At 42.8% G+C, this 18,436-nt stretch overlaps 2 protein-coding genes across 5 annotated transcripts; both read left to right on the forward strand.

Annotated features, from left to right (window-relative positions):
• Positions 1-122: 122 nt before the first annotated feature.
• Positions 123-2,160, forward strand: si:ch1073-44g3.1 (uncharacterized protein LOC797133 homolog). Its single transcript, XM_044364520.1, has 2 exons — positions 123-386; positions 675-2,160. The coding sequence occupies exon 2, from the start codon at positions 678-680 to the stop codon at positions 1,350-1,352; it is 675 nt and encodes a 224-aa protein (XP_044220455.1). The 5' UTR covers positions 123-386; positions 675-677; the 3' UTR covers positions 1,353-2,160.
• A 300-nt stretch (positions 2,161-2,460) lies between these two features.
• On the forward strand, positions 2,461-17,653 carry nsd1a (nuclear receptor binding SET domain protein 1a). Of its 4 annotated transcripts, none has more exons than XM_044364515.1 (23): positions 2,461-3,030; positions 4,235-5,100; positions 5,345-5,486; positions 5,674-5,846; positions 6,241-8,083; positions 8,178-8,302; positions 8,972-9,242; positions 9,364-9,467; positions 9,591-9,650; positions 9,762-9,983; positions 10,069-10,161; positions 10,287-10,410; positions 10,519-10,719; positions 11,659-11,838; positions 13,175-13,331; positions 13,417-13,622; positions 13,745-13,857; positions 13,951-14,220; positions 14,309-14,425; positions 14,536-14,677; positions 14,763-14,869; positions 15,009-15,213; positions 16,061-17,653. In XM_044364515.1, exons 2-23 carry the CDS (start codon positions 4,252-4,254, stop codon positions 16,867-16,869), a joined length of 6,513 nt encoding a protein of 2,170 aa, XP_044220450.1. In that variant the 5' UTR covers positions 2,461-3,030; positions 4,235-4,251; the 3' UTR covers positions 16,870-17,653. The 4 variants fall into 4 exon arrangements, with proteins under 4 accessions (XP_044220450.1, XP_044220448.1, XP_044220451.1 ...); XM_044364513.1 differs by lacking the exon at positions 2,461-3,030 and adding an exon at positions 3,079-3,611; XM_044364516.1 differs by lacking the exon at positions 2,461-3,030 and adding an exon at positions 3,079-3,611 and having other exon boundaries at positions 9,594-9,650.
• Positions 17,654-18,436: the final 783 nt, after the last annotated feature.

An 18,436-nucleotide genomic window follows, 5' to 3' on the forward strand; every position in this document is an offset into this window, starting at 1 on the left:
TACGTTGTAACTAGAGGCATACGCATTGTCGTGAAGGTGCTTCTTTGTTTAATATGCTTCATTTGTCAGCACCACATTGGATCAGCGGTGATGGGGTCCTGCGTTTGCAGGAAGCCCACGTGCGCATGCGCGGTCGGTGCATCCTGTTGTACTAAATTTTTTTTCCAGGCGAAAATGGCTGCCTCTCTCATCTTAACCTCTGTCTAAAGGATTAAATGATTATAAATTTGCCAGCAGAAACCGCAGTCCCGCTTCAAGTCAATGCCCATGGACACCAGGGCGTAGTTTGTGCGGCGCCATCACAAAGATGTTGCGGCTGTCAGAGAAGAAAAATGTATGCGATACGAAATTAACCCTTTCTAATCCAACATCCACCAACAAATGAGGTACGAACTATTCATTTTACGTTCTTGATATGGTCGGGCATTTCCGCAGTAAATACTAAAATGTATTTTTGTGTGTGCAGTGTTTATCTGCAGACTGTAATTGCACTTAGCTTGTGTTAAGACAAAGCGAGGTTAACTTAAGTGTTGCAACGTTAAAAGGCCTGTTTGCTCCACCAAAAGAAAGCTATTAAATTGCTCCCTAGGGATTTTCTGTTTGTTTATACGTACGTGTACATTTTCAGTTTTTCCTACCTAATTTTTTATGTTATTTCTCTGCACCCCCAACAGAAAATGATGCATCAAGTGACCAGCAGCAGCAGTGACTACTGTATGAGTGGCCTGGCAGAGGACTGTCATCCAGCCAGCCACTTTGATCTTTGTAGCACTCAATCAACAATCAACAAATTCTACCCAACGCCGACAAACCCTGCTTTGCAGCTTTCCCTTGCCGGCCTCGGCCCTTTGCCACAGAGCATGCACAAAGTCATGGCGTGTCAGATGCAAGACGCCCAGAACGACTTTCAGCCTCAGACAGTGAAAATCAGGGGTAGTGAGGCTCCAGGGCCCGATGGCTCTAAGAAAAAGAAGGGCATAGTGAAGTCCGGGAGGAGAGGGAGGCCATCAGGGACCACAAAGTCAGCTGGTTATCGTACAAGTACTGGACGTCCACTTGGGACCACAAGAGCAGCTGGGTTCAAAACCAGTCCAGGGAGGCCCCTTGGCACCACCAAAGCGGCAGGGTACAAGGTCAGCCCCGGCAGGCCCCCCGGCAGCATCAAGAGTCTAGCTCGGCTCAAGAAGCTGGATTTTGGTTGTGACAGCGCCAAGAAACTAGACTTTAGCAACTGCGGCGGTTCCAAGAAACTGGACTTCACTAGCTGTGATGTTCCACCTTTTCCCTACACCATGATGGAGAAAACAGACCTCTCTGAGCCTGGCGGAAAAGTGGACGAAACCGGCGAATAGCTCTGAAGCTTTTTCCGCAGAGTTTGAAAAACATTTGAGTGCATGAACAAGAGGATGCTGAGCAAAACATTTATCTGAAACGTGGGAAGAAAGAACTTCTTGTCATTTAGAAATGACTCCAAGTTTTCACTGTACAGCGTTTGACATTGTCTTCATTCTCTCATGATAAATGACGGAAATGACTCCTACGTAGAAGTATGTTAAAATCCTGTTTTGCAGAGATGCATGCGTATGAATTAACCACACCAGTCGGAGAAAGTGTATTTATCAGTTTGTGGTTCAAACCTCACAGAGGAGTGGATCTTTTTCCCCGTCAGGCATTTGTTTCTGAGAAGTGACATGTTCTCTTACCCTGCTTTAACATTTCTATGACCAGGTTCTTGTGATATTTTCTACATTTATAAAAGTTGCATTTTAGTATAAATAGCCAATCATGTCAGCTATTCCTGTGCATAATTATGTGAATGTAGTTGTCCTTTCTGTGTTGTCCAGTGCAATGTATTTTTCATTTTTTTTAAAAAATATTATCCTGCATCATACCTAAAATGGGAGCACTGTGTTACACTTTTGATCCGCTTGAACTGGTAAAAATTCAATGCACAATCTCCTTTTGAACACAGTATTTGTTATTTCTGCACTTTGTGAATAATGGTTTTGATTATGTATTATAACAGCCTCTTTTCGTCCTCAGACTCACTTGTATGTTGTGCTGTTCATTAGAAGAAGTAAAAAAAAAAGCTTTGTTGACTGTAATAAACGCTAATGTGCTGTATGTAAAACTAAAATAAAATAAATTGTCTTTTCCACACAACAATTTCCTCATATTGACAGCATGCAATTCTCCCTGTACACACAAGAGGGCCCGTGTCCCCAGACTAAAGTAATCATCTTGTAATAATACCTCCATTTACCCTCTGTTAAATTAAATTACGCCATACTTACATTAATTTTATCACTTTTTGAACACGATTTGAGAGCAAAATCGAATAAAAAAAGACCAATAAAGGGCCGAGTTATACCATAAACGCCAGGCTGGTGATCCATTGGTGTAGGTGGATAAATTACTTATCATATCAACCTGGGGTTTCTACCGGATTATTCACCAAAACGGTTGCGGAAATAAATTTAGGCGTCTCAGCAAACAACCCTGATAGTATGCAAAAAATATGCAGAGAGGTTCGTTCCTCTTCTGTCAAGTCGGCGTGTGACTGCATGGTCTTTGTTTGATCTTCAAGGACTGGCCCACTGCTGCGAGCCTATTGTGCTCTCTGCAAGTTTGCGCGTATATGGATGTGGATCAATTTGATTTACGCACTAAATCCTCATTAGTGTTATGTGAGGGCAAGCAGGAAGACGACCACTGGTGGTTTTATCCGAGCGAAACCCGACTCTTATGAGCGTTTAAAAGCCCGTGACTCCTTCTTTATCTTCTTTTCCTCGGCGCCTAGCGGCCTGTTTCCTCATGTCAGAGGACTCTGAAGAGGCAACATGGCGCACAGACTTTAGTTTGACCGGAGAGGCCGTGTGTGTGAACTGCTGTTTGCGCACTGCAATCATTTTTGTTTTCTCGATCTTCCTGCCGCTTATACGCGTACAGGCCCAGACCAGTCAGTAGCGTTTAACTCAGAAAACAATGGGGCAGATGCGCAGAAATAGAGCAAACCACTAAAAAAAACAGGTCATTCATTCATTCTTAATTATTATGTCATATATCCTTTATTATATACCAGTATAATTACAAACTTCACCTGGATGTGCATGCGCGTGCACGGGCATACGTGTGTTTGCGTGCGTGCTTGTGCTTGTGTGTATGTGTGTGTGAGGAGGGTGAGTGAGTGTCACGGCCCTCTGCAGACGGGGGGTTGGGTAGCCGTGCCGATTGGTTGCTGCTCACCACAGTCAGTCTGGGCTTGTTTTAACATAACCAGGGGCACTTCGACAGCAGGCAAAAAAAAAACATGTAGTAAGCTGCTGTGGCTGCTAGGGGACCGGTAATGGCACACTGAGTTTCGCCGCTGTATGATGTTGCAGCGGAATGGAGATTTACTTGTTATTTAGTATTTAAGGTGACAGTTTTTTAGAGGGCCGCCGCTGATGAGGCGATGAAGTGCAGAGAATGAGAGCTGTGCCTTGGCCTACTACTAGTGCTGCTGCAGCTGGGATTGTGCAGATCCGCTTTCACAAACCGAGCAAAACACTCGCTTTGTGCCACATTATCAAACATCCGCTGTTGGTTTCACGGTGACCGACCTCCAAATGGTGAGTTTTTCGCGTTTTTCCACGTGTTGATAGTGTTGTGAACTTAGTCCCCGATCAGCCCCCTTTTTTGTGAGTTAATAGTAGCTTCCTATGTCGGTGTGTGGCTGTAGCTTGTTTGTGTGAGCCACTCACTGTGTTTCTGTGATGGCTCAGTGTCACCACCTCTACTACAGACTGAGCGCTCCTCCATTGATTGTACTAGTCAGCGATCGCCATGACCTACAGTCATCACACAAAGCGGTACTATTTTCTGATAGTTTGTGAATGAAATGTGTGAACGGAGCGGGCCAGCGATTGTGTCTTGTGTTTTGCCTTGTGTCGTCCGACCGGCCTCTAGTATGGAGGCCATGCAATGTCGGCTTATTAGAGAGAGAGTGAGTGAGTGAGTGTGTGTGTGTGTGTGTGTGTGTGTGCACTCTATGACTGGTATTCTTTATAGGTTTCTGTCGGACTGGATATGGCTTGGACTCTATTTCCACAATGTTTTTATGTGTCTGTTGGCATGTTTGATTGTTTTATACAGTGTAAAAACCTTAATAACATCTACAGATTACAGTTAGTGAGAAACTTAAACTGCATATTTGACTGGTCTAATCTGTCTCTTTTTTTTGTTTGTTTGACAGGATAGAGCCATGACAACATGAGTCAGTCATACAGACCGGCTGTTAGGGTAAGCTCAGTGTTTGGCTCAGGCCAGCCAGAGCTGAGGCCCCGCAATGGCCTTATGAGCACTTCCTATGGAAACCAATGTGGCATTGTGAAGCGTGGGTCAGACCAACTGTCAGCCGTGCAACTACCATCCTCTAGTCTCAAACAGCCAGCCGTACTGGGGTACAATCAGCCGGACCGATCTCACTGCTACAGCCCGCTGAGGAGGCTTCAGGACCTAAACACTGTGGTCAACAGGCCCGACCAAGAGAGGGACCTCCATCCTAGGAACCACTTGCACTGTGCAAGCCCAATCAGTGACGATGATGAGTTTGAGGCACCGCCTGTACAGCTGCCTCCTTCTCCTGGCAATGACGACATGGGGCCTTTTGAGACTCTGCAGGACGTTAAGAGAAATGGCTTCTCCCCTCACAGTCCTGACAGCTTGGAGCGCTGTTCTCCTATCCCCAACGGTTACCTGCATTTTGAGTCCACGCTGTTTGACAGCAGTGACATTAAGGAGGAGGACGATGAGGGGGAGCACGACAGTAGCGAGGACCTGACACCTTTTCACCACTCCCCAAAGTTGAGTAGGGGGCGAACTACTACTGACTGTAAGAGCACATGCAGCTCAGGGGTGGACAAACGAACATACAAACCTACTGTCTTTAATCTGATGTCTAAAACTATATCTGAACTCAACCCTACACTAAGCCCCAGCGCACTGCCAGAAATCACTATGAGAGATGGATGGAGCATGGATGAGGAATCAGACAGCGATGGTGAACTTACTTCTCCTATTGACCCTGAACTTATTTCACCAGCTGGCACCAACTCTAATGTGAGTCTGCAACACCTGGGATACTTACATTATAACCTCAGTATTACCAAGGCTACATGATGTTGTCAAGGTTTATCATGTTTATGTATTTCGTTGGAGGAAATCTAATCAGTAGGAGTGCTACTATTGCTTGCAAAAGTATTGGGATGCAATTGTATTTTTGAATGTGTTATTACCCAGGATGTCTGTTCAATCATGACAGGAATTTTGATACTTATTCATTTGTTTTCATTGTCCTGGTTAGTCCAACAGCCCAAAGAAAAAGCCTCTTCCTACAGTGAAATACATGGAAGGTGACTTGGTGTGGGCTAAATTCAACAGACGGCCCTGGTGGCCCTGCCAAGTCACCATCGACTCAGACCAAGGGATCCACACTAAGATGAAAGGTGAGGTATCATTCTTAAAGAGCAGTTGATGTGAGAGGTTTTGATTTTTAACGTGGATTTAATAATCAAATTATTTTCCGCATTTTGACCTTTATCTAACACCTTTATTTAACATCAACCAAGGGAACTATACTGAGTGTGTAAGGTCACTAATAAACTCACCTTTATTTTGTTGTTGTTGTTCCAGTGCCCAGTCCCCGTCCTTGTCGGATGTATTTCCTGGAAACTATTGGGGAGATTATAGAGTGTGCCTGGGTCCCGGGGAACGCCATTCTTCCTTTTGAGGGAGGCCATCAGTTTGAAGACCTTCCTGTGCTTAGAAGGAGAGGGAAGCAGAAGGAGAAAGACTACAAGTATACGGTAAATTTATAAAACGACTTAAAAATGATCATATAATCTTTAATAATAATATTATTAGTATTTTTACACTTGCACATTACATGTACCATTTATACTGTTGAACTTACACTGAACATTTGCATATTCCTGGTCAATATCTTGTACAATATTTTTAAAACTCAACACCTCTTTTCACTTGAAATATATTTTTATTATATTTACCATGTTTTATTTTTTAATTATCAAAGGTTATTTATATATCTATATCACCTGTCTTTTGTGGTAGTTGTATTTACTCTTACTTTGCATATTTTGATTGTTATGCACCACAACACAAAGGCAAATTCTTTGTATATGCAAACCTACTTGGCAATAAACCTTTTTCTGATTCTGATGTTATTTCTGTTCTTGGCAGATACCCAAAAGCTTACTGACTGCATGGAAAGTCAGTGTGGCAGAAGCAGAGTATTTGCTCCCTGGTCGACAACGGGATGCTGAGAGTGAGCTTACAATATCTGTCAATGGAGAGGAGCGTGTACCCAGCCCACTCCCTACTGAAAAGCCACAGGAGGCCCCCCCTCTCTCTGTGGACCTAGGTCGACCCCCATCACCCAATATGGCCCCCAATGGAAATAAGCAGCATCTCATCAAAAACTCTGCAGCAGTTCAGACCAATAAGAGCAAAGCTTGTAAGAGGAAAAAGAAATGTTTGTCAGACATATTTGGTCATATAGTTGGTGGATCAAAGGAGTCATCTACCATCACGAACACTGTGGACCAGTTCCATACAACAACTTGTGCACTGAAAGAAGAGCCAACGGACTCACCTTATGCAGACCTGGATACAGTTCCAATGCTGCATCGTCCTAAACGCACAACAGTGTCCCCGATACAGGATATAGACAGAACGGTCAGAAAAGAACAGGCTTCAACAAAAGTTAAAACAAAGTTTACTGAAAAAGTGAAGCATTCTACAGATTTCAATGATTCCTCAGGTGTTACAACAAATAAAAGGACATCTAATGATACAAATTCTGAACAGAGTTTGGGCAGCTGTAATGAATTGTTGTACAATTCAGCTAAAAAGCACTCTCTAAATCTTCCTGCCAGCAGTCGTCTTATGACGAGGGCCCTGAAAGCGGAGGAAGACACGGATTTCAAAGATGCACTGGCCACAAGCCAAATCTCAACAGATGCCCACACTGATGATTGTCCTGATAATACAGCCACTAATGCTGTGCCAATCAAAATTGAAGTGTCTCCCAACTGGGAATCACCCACCAGTGCATCATCCTCTGCAAATCACAGCTCTCCAAAGAGGCGTGCAAGGAAGCCCGATAAGAAACAAATTCGTAATGGCTCATTGATAAAGTCTAAAAGTGTTTCCACTGTGCAACCTGTTAAAATCAAAACAGAAAACGCTGTCCCAGATCTATCATCTTCTTCTTCCCCCTCCTCATCACTGTCTCCCATGGATGCTTTCCAGGATGTCAAGGAACTAATGTTTAAATCTCTTGTGAAGGAGGACAGCAGTGACTCTGAGTTAACTGCGTTTCGTCCTGATTCCAATTATAAATTCAGCACCTTCCTTATGCTCCTGAAAGATATGCATGATACCAGAGAAAAAGAAGGTAAACCCCTGACTCTCCCACCATCACCAGTCCTGATCAAGGAGGAACCCCTGGTCATCCCTACTTCTACAGGAGGTGACCCGTTGAAGGGTTCTTCTGATGGTCAAGGGATCAAAACAGAGAATGGCCAGTCAACAAAATCCACAACATCCCAAAACACAGCGGCAAAAACCAAGAATAGGACTAAAGCTATCATGACAGCTGACACCTACCATTGTGAAAATTTTCCTGTTCACTCTCAGATCGGCAGCTCAGACAAGCAGCGTAGAAAGCAGAGGCTGCCTGCGAAACTGAAACTCAGCATACCTGGCCTGTCTTCAGACCTGGCCGACTTGGCTTACGGCAGGGAGTTTGTCAGTGGCCATGCTGACTTAGCTGGTCCTGGATCTGGTCCTCCTGTCGCTGCTGATCCCTCGGCCAGCTACCTCGATAAGAACACAGAATCCACAGTGGCTCCAAAGAAGCGCTGGCAGATGGTTGAGAGTGCTGCTGAGAAAATGGCTGAAGTTATGAGTGGGGTGCCTGCTGAGATGAATGGGTCTTACCTCATGAGAGGATCTCCAGATCTTGATCTGGGAGTTGAGAAGCAGGCAGAAAATGACTTCTCAGAGACGAGCAGCTCAGTCGGTAAGACACAAAATGCTGCTGTTTAGTCTGAGTGAGAACCAGAGAGCTGGTAAAATGAGTAAGAAAGTAATGTATATTATGTTTGTTTACACAGGACATTCAGAGAACAAACGACTCCGGAAACCAACTAAAAGGCTCCTGGAGTCAACTGAGGAGTATGAACAAATATTTGCTCCAAAAAAGAAATCAAAGAGAAGCACCTCAGAATCTTCCAGAATGGTAAGATGTTCTTCATTTGGTCCCATACAGTATAAATGGAAGTGCACAGAAATCACTGACTGAATGTGAATATAAAGTGTCTTTTATCCATTTGTTTTTCTAGTATTCTAAGTTTAAATAAAAGGGTAAACATCCAGAGCAGTTTGCAGTATAACAGTATTTTTTTTTTTTTTTTTAATCTTGAGGTCATATACCTTTTGCTGTTCATTGTGCAGGCTATATAATGTGTTCCAAGGTCGCACTGAGAAAATTCTACATTGTGTACATGTATGAAAGGGTACGCCACAGTCCTATATATGAAGATATTTTCAAACTCATCTAGCAGATTCAACAGATGTCCTAGTACTTTCCAGAGACTAAATAAAATCCATCATGTGAATTGCTTTGAAATTCTTTTATAGGAAATAAATAAACCATCCTAAGTATGTTTGTACAAATAGGCTTTGTGATCCCTCCCTTATGGTCTTCTTGATAAGTTATGAAAACATAGAAAAGATAGCAGTTTGTTACACGTTTTATGTCTGGTAAAAGTAAAACGGCATTTCAACTTGTTACTCAACAGTCGGTAACATGTTGCCTATGAACACAGGTAAACACACCCTGTGTATTATATTCATAACTACATACAATGTATTCCAATAGTGCTTTGTTTGCATGTGTGCCACTCAGGTTATTGGTATAGCCAGTGAAAATGTTTCGCAGGAGACATCAGGGATGACAGCACTCCAAGATCTGAGCACCACATCGGGGACTGTTACCTCAACCTCCACCTCGACCTCAGCCTCATCTGCTGTAGAGCCCTCCGAGGCTCCATCAGTACTGGAACATAGTCCATCTCAGGATGAACTTTCTCCTGCAGCACCCTCAGTATCCCCAGCCACTACACAGCCCTCCCTCAACATAGAGACTGCAGAAGAAACTGATCTACCTCCTGAATCTGGTAAATAAGTGTTTCTTTAAAATATTATGTTTGATCCAGTATCAACTATTTTGCTGTATGATATTGAATAGGTTTGTGTTGCTGGACAGAATATTACATAATTTAATTATTTTGACCTTAGGCATGGGGTTGATAGCCCAAGAAAGAAAGAGGCCAAGGAAGCTTTCACACAAGGTGCTGGAATGTACCATAGAAGAAGTGTCTGTTGCTCCAACAAAGAAGAAGGTATGTTGTGACTGAGAAGGCAGCAAGCTTTGTGAGGGGAAATAAGTACATAAATATTCCAGTTAGTATTTTAAAATTGTTTTGAAAATGTTTATGTTCACAATTTATCTATTTGTCCTCTAGCAGCCAAATCGACACAGTGGAGTTACCTCAGAGGTGAAGGTGTTAGTCAAGAACACTCAGGTACTACAAAAGCACAAGCTCAAAGAAAATCCTGTTAGTATCTTCATATTCCACCAGAAACAATATGATGCTAAAAGCATCGTAAAGCCAATTAAATCTTGTTTTGGACAGGTTGGATCCGTAAAGAAAGAAAAGCCTGTACCCAGCACATCTTCTGCTCCTGCTACTGCCCCTCAGCACTCGGAGGACAAAGATCTCCCTGAGGTTCCTACTCCAAATGGACCTCCCAGCCCTCAAGGATGTAAGACCCCCAAGCAGGAGGCAGAGATGGAAGTCTGCAACACTGAGGAGAAGCAAAACGTACACACTGGAACACTAACTCCCAAACTTGAGGTGTGCATGTTATATTGTTCAGCTTATTCAAATCAGAATGTTGTCATTTGTCATCCTCGTCATCACCATTTCGTTATCTCTGTAGGTGCTGTCTGCTGGTTTGAATGACAGCCTTTCGTCCCAGGTGGATGTAAAAGGGAAAATAGGAGCTGCATGCTTAAAGGAGAATGTCTGTCAGGTGAGATGATCTACCAGAAAGTTTATGTTTTACTTTGTATAGTTAGGTCCCAGACACATCCATCATCTGTAACAACAGACCATTAGCATGTCTCTTATTGTGTATTTATGTGTATGTTTGTACAGGTGTGTGAGAGGACAGGAGACCTGCTGGTGTGTGAAGGCCACTGCTATGGAGCTTATCACCCGCAGTGTATTGGCCTGTCAGTGGCTCCCAAGGGGAAATTCCTCTGTCGAGAATGCACCACTGGTGGGTACAACTTGAGTCTGACAAGGGTGTGAAAGCAATAAAATGTGATCCTTATCCACTAAAGTTAAGGAAGACATAAAAATTTTTGAAATTTTTTGTTCCTTTCAGGTGCGCACACATGTTTTGTGTGCAAGAAGTCTAGTAACGGGATAAAGCGATGCATGATACCATTGTGCGGGAAGTTCTACCATACAGACTGTATAATGGCCTTCTCAGCCACACAGCCACATAACAAAGGCTTCCGCTGCCCCCTGCATGTTTGTCTGTCCTGCCACATCACCAATCCTCTCAACATCTGCAGCTCTAAAGGTAAGCTCCAACATTACTCTACTGAACTACATAATATGATGAATGTGACGTATTAGATATTCCTGTTTTATCGAGCTGAGATCTGGGAACTATGCATCCCATTGGTGTAAATTCATCTTAAAATGGTGCTTTATCTTCCTGTATCCACTTGCCAAAGGGTATATTGTTCCCTTGATAGGATACACCTCTTAAACAACAATGTTTATGCACTAAGGGCGTTCAATGAGCTTCACCTCTTTGTTCTAACCTGACAGTCATGGAGCCCATCAAGGTGTTGTTTTGCTCAAAGTTGCATGTTCTTAGTTTCTGCAGACCATCTTTGGTTATTTCCATGTTACTCGTTGGTTAAAAAATCACCTTGAACTTCTCTTCTAGACTCATTATTTTTCATGTTTTTAGTCTCATGCCTGCAATTGTCAGGACTTGTTTTGGTGATTAAAAGACTCACTGTGTGGAGCAGTGAGCTGGTTGTGTAAACCTAATATAGTGACTGTTAGTGAACTCTTGCATCTTTGTTCATGTGCCACGAAGATCAGTGCCAGAAGCCTGAGTTTCTTTGTTTCTAACATCCTTGAAACAGAGCCCGATACTACAACATAAATGGTGTGTGTTACCTTGAGTAACAAGAGAGAGATTTGGCTCTATATGTAGTTTTTGAAAAATACAGCAGAGGATTTAGACTCAGTTTACTGGATGTCAGTTAAACTTGGCACTTTTAAATTATTTTTTGTGCAATTCTTTTTTATAATCCTGAACCCTAAAATTGAATCAACTTGATCAGTGTAAAAAGGCAAAAGAGAAGAAAACTGCTTGGTGAAAGTGCATTTAAAGTTCTCCATAAAGCATTTAGTGGACTGAGAGCACTGTGTATTTTAAAGTTATTACAAAACTTCAATTACAGAGATTAAGTGCTCTTTGTTCTCGTGTATTCTGTTGCAGGTCGGTTGGCTCGATGTGTGCGCTGCCCTGTGGCTTATCATGCCAATGACAACTGCATGGCAGCGGGCAGCTTGGTGCTGGCAAACAACAGTTTTCTCTGTCCAAACCACTTCACTCCCCGTAAGGGCTGCAAGAACCATGAACACATCAATGTTAGCTGGTGCTTTGTCTGCTCGGAAGGTGAGTTTGGTCATGATTCATGATTATTGTAACTTAGCGACACTATCAAAGCAGTTATACTACTAAGATCATATACAGACGGGTGACAAATTAAAGTAAAAACCATCATAAAGTGTCTTAGTAAAGTGCTACCACGTGCTGCCAGAACAGCCTCAATGCGCCATGGCATTGATTCTGCAACACAACTGGAGGGATGAACACCATTCTTCCAAAAGATATTCCCATATTTGGTGTTTTAAAGATGATGGTGGAGAGTGTTGTCTAACAAGATGGCCATAGCATATGATTCACATCATTTTCATTCTCATAAAACCATTCAGTGACCCCTCATGCCCTGTGGATGGGGGCATTGTCATCCTAGAAGAATCCATCAGGATAGAAATGTTACATCATAGGATAAAGGTGATGACTCAGAACAACTTTGTGTTGATTTGTAGTGACTCAAGTGGACCTAAACCATACCAGCAAAATGCCCCCCATAGCATAACAGAGCCACTGGACCCCCTCACTGTAGGGGTCAAGCATTCAGGCCTGTACTGTTCTCTTGGTGGACGCCACACATGCCCACTTGTCGAGAATATGGTGAACGATGACTCATCTGACCATATCACTTTTTTTCCACATCTCTGTAGACCAGTGCCTAGATGGTTTTTGCACCACTGAACTCTGAAACATGCATTCGTCTTTGTAATGAGAGGTTTATGCACTGCAACCCTGCTATAATATTCCTCTCTATGTAATTGTCGACGAACTGTTCTTGCTGACGCAGCTTGATCACGTCCTGCATTGACATTCTCAGTCACCTGAGAAAGAGTTACTCTTCTGTTTTTCCTTACATATCATACTAATGCAGGAGTATCACGGTCATCAAATGGGCACTGTCAACCACAATTTCTGACCCTATGTACTGATGTCTTTCCCCTAGATCTAAATGCAGATGTCACTCTAGTCACTGTTCCTATTAAAGCACCAGCCAGTTGAGCAGTCTCTGTGACTGAAGCTCGTGTCATTCGTGCCCCAACAATGAACCCTCTTTCACAATGACTTAGATCTTTTCCTCTTGACATCATGATACACAATCAGAATCAACTGGGCCTGCTCAGCATTTTTATACATGTCACAGAGCATGATTGGATGGTAATTGCTTAATTGTACAATGCAGTGCATCTGTGTGGAAACATCTGCATTCATTATTTAGGGTTTTCCCTTAATTTGTCATATTGTTTTCACACCGTTTTTCAAACTGTCTTCATGTTTCAAATGTTAACACAAGATATCTACCAGAAAGTGAATATATCAGAATGTATAAGGTTTCAAATGGTTATGATTTTTGTAGGGGGCAGTCTACTCTGCTGTGAAGCCTGTCCTGCTGCTTTCCATCGGGAATGTTTGAATATGGAGATGCCTCAGGGCAGCTGGTTCTGCAATGAATGCAAAGCTGGAAAGAAGCCTCGTATTAAGGACATACTGTGGGTCAAATGGGGACGTTACAGGTAAGGACACAACAATTGTCTTTCTTCATACGCAACAGCTGATGCACCCTTATTTGTACTTCTAAACCCTGATCTGACTCTTTAGGTGGTGGCCTGCAGAAGTGTGTCTGGCCAAAGATGTTCCAAATAACATCTTGAGGATGAAACATGAGGTGGGAGAGTTCCCAGTGCAATTTTTTGGCTCCAAAGATTTCGTGTGGACATACCAGGCCAGAGTCTTCCCTTACATGGAGGGTGACACTCACAACATAGAGAAAATGGGCAAGGGTGCAGACGCAGTGTACAAGAAGGGTATGTACTTGAGATTGTTGATGATGTTCAAGTTAAAATGAGCTCTCCCACATCGTAAATTTTATCTGGAGCTCGTGTTTGTGTTTTAATGGTTTGAGTAAAGATCATGTCTGTGTTAATAGCCCTTAATGAAGCAGCAGAGAGGTTCAAAGAGCTTCAGGCAGAAAGGGAAATGAAGCAGCTTCAGGAGGACAGAAAGAATGACAAGAAACCTCCTCCATACCGGCACATCAAGGTACTGTGTGTCACCAAATACTCATTTGTGTTTTTATAGTCTGACCGAAGACAAAATAAAAACAAAATCATAACCCTGTCTCTGATTCAAAAGGTAAACCGGCCAATTGGGAAGGTGCAGATCATTACAGCTGACCTGTCAGAGATCCCACGCTGTAACTGTAAGGCATCTGATGAGAACCCATGCGGCGTCGACTCAGAGTGCATAAATCACATGCTGATGTATGAGTGCCACCCTCAGGTGTGCGCAGCAGGGGAGCGATGTCAGAACCAGGCCTTCACAAAGCGCCAGTACACACCTGTGGAGATTTTCAGGACGTTGTCGCGTGGCTGGGGTTTACGTGCTGTGTCTGACATCAAGAAGGTGGGTTGGAAGGAATCAGATCATGACAAATATCTTATCTCTCTCTATTATGAATTAAGTCTATTGCTCTTGTTCTGTTTGTTCCCAGGGAGCTTTTGTGAGTGAATATGTGGGAGAGGTGATCGATGAAGAAGAATGTCGAGCCAGGATCAAACACGCTCAGGAAAACGACATCTGTAACTTCTACATGCTTACACTGGACAAGGTGATTCTGCGCCCAATGACCACAAACACAATAATCTCTATGTAGTACAGCTTAGCAACACACTTTACTCTTCAGATGGTTGGTACAAACCAGTTTGTATATTATTCCAGGACCGGATCATTGATGCTGGGCCCAAAGGGAACCAGGCTCGCTTCATGAACCACAGTTGCAACCCAAACTGTGAGACTCAGAAGTGGACTGTGAACGGTGACACCAGGGTCGGGCTGTTTGCTCTACAAGACATTGCAAAAGGTTTTAGTGACAGGCTACAACTCTTTCTGGTATTTTGTATTGTATATAATTGCACAGCATAGAGTTAATACAACATGTACTTTAGGTGAGGAGCTGACTTTCAACTACAACCTGGAGTGTCTTGGCAACGGGAAGACTGCTTGTAAATGTGGAGCACCAAACTGCAGCGGTTTCCTGGGTGTTCGGCCAAAGGTAAAAGCTTACATTCAAACAGTTTTAGCACTGCCTGAGCGCACTTTCACCCCTCAGATGACCCTTTGACCACCATTTAAATTTACAACTTCATTGAATTCCTGCTTTGTAACCCTCCTAATTTCTTGGACTTGTTCAGAACCAGCCGTCAGCTGAGAAAATGAAACTGAAGGAAGGGAAGAGGAAGATCCCCATGAAGAAGAAAACCAAGCAAGAAGTGATGAAGGAGAGGGAGGATGAGTGCTTCAGCTGTGGTGACGGGGGCCAGATAGTGTCCTGTAAGAAGCCAGGTTGCCCGAAGGTCTATCATGCTGACTGTCTCAACCTGGCCAAGAGGCCTGCAGGCAAGTAGAGGAGGAGGATTGTTCCTGTTAAAGTCAGACTTCTTTCTTATCAAGCTTGCAGCATTTTTGGAGACACACAAGGAAACTAATAAATATACACTGGGTGAATTGAGGGCAGAGACTGACAATAGTTCTCCAAAGAAGGAAACATCTGTCTGCTGGAATAGAAAGCTAATTATGTTCCCAACAGTCAGTTGTGTAATTTAGGTCCAGTTGTGGTGGAAAGTAAAAGCTGAACTATTGGGGTGACCCGGTAGCCTGCTGGTTAACCACAGTAACCACAACGTCCGCTGTTTGACTCTGGCTGCAGACCTTTGTTGCATGTCATCTTCTTTCTACCATGTTTCCTCTCTCTCTCTAAACTCTTTTTTTAAAACCCTCAGATATATAAGGAATGATTTATGGGATTCATACTTATTAAAATGGAAAGTTTTCACAAAATACACTTGAATCAAAAAGTATCAAAAGAACTAATTAGGCTAAAAGTGGACTAAACAGCAAACATTTTTATGACTATGTTATGAAGAATGTTTACAGATGGACCAGGTTTATCCAACAAAATAATGTTCATGAATATCTGGTGATAACATGCTGGTTATTGAGACAGACATTTTCAAACTCACAGCCAGTTGAATGACTGCCTTTGGATTTCTATCTCTCATTATCTAAATTTTCACCAGACTTCTATGAACTTGATGAGATGGTCTAGTTATGCTAAACTATGTGATTGATCATGTTTTATAAACCTCTATCTGGTCAAACATTTTACTGTTTGTATCTTTTTAACCTAAAATAAGCTCAAACATATATTTTCTTTCCTGAGTAATGACAGTAATCTTGTCTCCAGGGCGATGGGAGTGTCCATGGCACCAGTGTGACATCTGTGGCAAAGAGGCAGCTTCGTTCTGTGAAATGTGCCCCAGCTCTTACTGTAAGGAGCATCGCGAAGGCATGCTCTTCATCTCCAAGCTGGACGGCAAGCTGTCCTGCAGCGAGCACGACCCCTGTGGGCCCGACCCGCTGGAGCCAGGGGAGATTCGTGAATACGTACCTTCTGCAAGGCCTGGGGCCGTACCTCTCGCTCCCTCTCTGATCCCAGACTCCAGAAGAGCCAGTTCTGCTTCTGCTCCCGTCACTTCCCCTGCTGGCCAAGCTGGGTCGGCCAGGCAGGAGCCTCCTCCTCGTCTCTACATCAACACAAAGACCGCTACCTCGAGCTTCATCCCCACCAGCAGGTCTTACATCACAGACAGGACTGAAGGGAAAGGGTTTTCCACCCCCACCTCTTCCAAGGACGAGAGAGAGGACGGCGAGGTGGAGGATGGGGAGGTGTGTGGGTTAGAGGTGGAAGAGGTGGAAGACGACGAGGAAGACGACGAGGATGACGATGACGACGACGATGACGAAGAAGAAGCAGAGGAGGAAGACAATGAAATGGAAGAGATGGAGATAGTGGAAGATGAGGAGGATGAGCCGCTGTATGGAGGTGACCTGCTGGAGGAGGAGGAGGAGGAGGAGGAGGAGGAGGAGGATGAGGATGAAGGAGCAAATGTGTATGAAACTTGGGGTGATTATGTGGATGAGGACGCTGATGATGGAGAGGTGGAGGGGGAGGACTTGGAGGAGTGGGGGAGAGTGGAAGATGATGACAAGTGACCACCCGTTCCTTCATGAATACTCAGCTAAAACTCTCAATAAACATTCAAAGGACAAAAACGTTTGAAAAGACAAAAAGAGTTTGTTATTTTGGTACCCACGTGAACGCAACGCTGCCTTCACTTTGGTACTAAATTGCCTTCTCATCCACAGACTGCTGAACTGTGACAGTAGGGGATGCGTACTGGTGCTAAGGCTCGAAGACTGATTCACTCAGTCTCTTTATACTTCTGTCGATATGTTTATTTGTGTCTGGTGCTGTTATGTTCTTTTGTTCCTTTCTCTCGACATTGTTTACATTTTTGCCTTTTTTAAAAAAAAAAATGTTTGGAATACAACAAAAAAAGGTGAGAAGCTTCTCCTGACCAAACTGTCACCATCAAGGGCATCTTCTGTTGTTGTTACTGTCTTAACCTTGTCTTTCTAATTACAAGAGTGGTCATAATAGTTTTCTCACTGGTCCGTGTTACAGTTAGACACAGTGATACCTGCTTGGTGCTTCTGAGGAATGCAACAATAAATCCACTGGAGTCATCAAAACTGTAGATGATTCTTCTCATGACAAATGCAGTCCGCTCTTTTTGTAATTTCATCCTTTTTGTCCACCCGACAGGTAAGTCAAGAGTTCAGGTCCAGAGGCACAGAGGAATAAAATAATGTCATGGCATGCAGTGATGTGTCATGTGCATCTTCGTGTCTAAATGCATCAGATATCACTAACATTGCTTTTGCACCCATACTGTCTCGTTTTTCCAAGTTAGAATAAAATCAAAGTACTTATTTACTTGGTATCCAGTATTTCATTCCCTCACATCACACATCTTGCAGAAGAAATCTTGTCTGTAAGAGTCGGGGCAATACAGTAACATCACAAGGCTACGTTTTAAGTTAGCTGCTGCAACCTATCATGTTGTGTTCATTTTTGTACATATTTGATAAATGAGTAGGCGGTATTAGCAGTAGGAGAGAGAGATAAGAAATTGCAAGTTTTTACCTCGAAATTAAGTTTATTTTTGGTACTCAGTGAGCTTCCTGTAACTTGTTAGATTATTTTTTTACCTGATGTTTACTACAAATAATGTCAGAAAGCTTGACTTCTTTCCCATTAGGTATGGCTGTTAAGTAACTATTAGGGTTTTAACTACAGTCTATTTTCTATAATGATAATAATAAGCCTTTTTTGATAAAAAGTAGTGCTTTATGTTGACCATGTTTTCGATTTATCAGTCTTGTAGTCTTTTATATTATGTATTGCATTGTGATTATATTTAAGGCTGTTAAACATGGCTGAATCCAACTGTAGTCATTTATCATGCAAGGAGCTTGCATGATAAATGACTACAGTTGGATTAAATTAGCTGCTGGGTTCTGACTTAACTCTTCACTCCTCTCATTTTTTGTACAATGTATATAGTTTCTATGCTAGAATACTACCTGGACCCAGATTTGCCGTTAAGTTTGATTAAATATATAAATTTAGGGTTAGGAATTAACAATATATATATTATATTTTTAAACTTTATATAAGCACACAATTTTAATAAAAGTTTATAAAACTAGATTTTGA

This window comes from Thunnus albacares, chromosome 10 (assembly GCF_914725855.1).
Source record: "Thunnus albacares chromosome 10, fThuAlb1.1, whole genome shotgun sequence".
Classification (NCBI taxonomy): Eukaryota; Metazoa; Chordata; class Actinopteri; order Scombriformes; family Scombridae; genus Thunnus; species Thunnus albacares.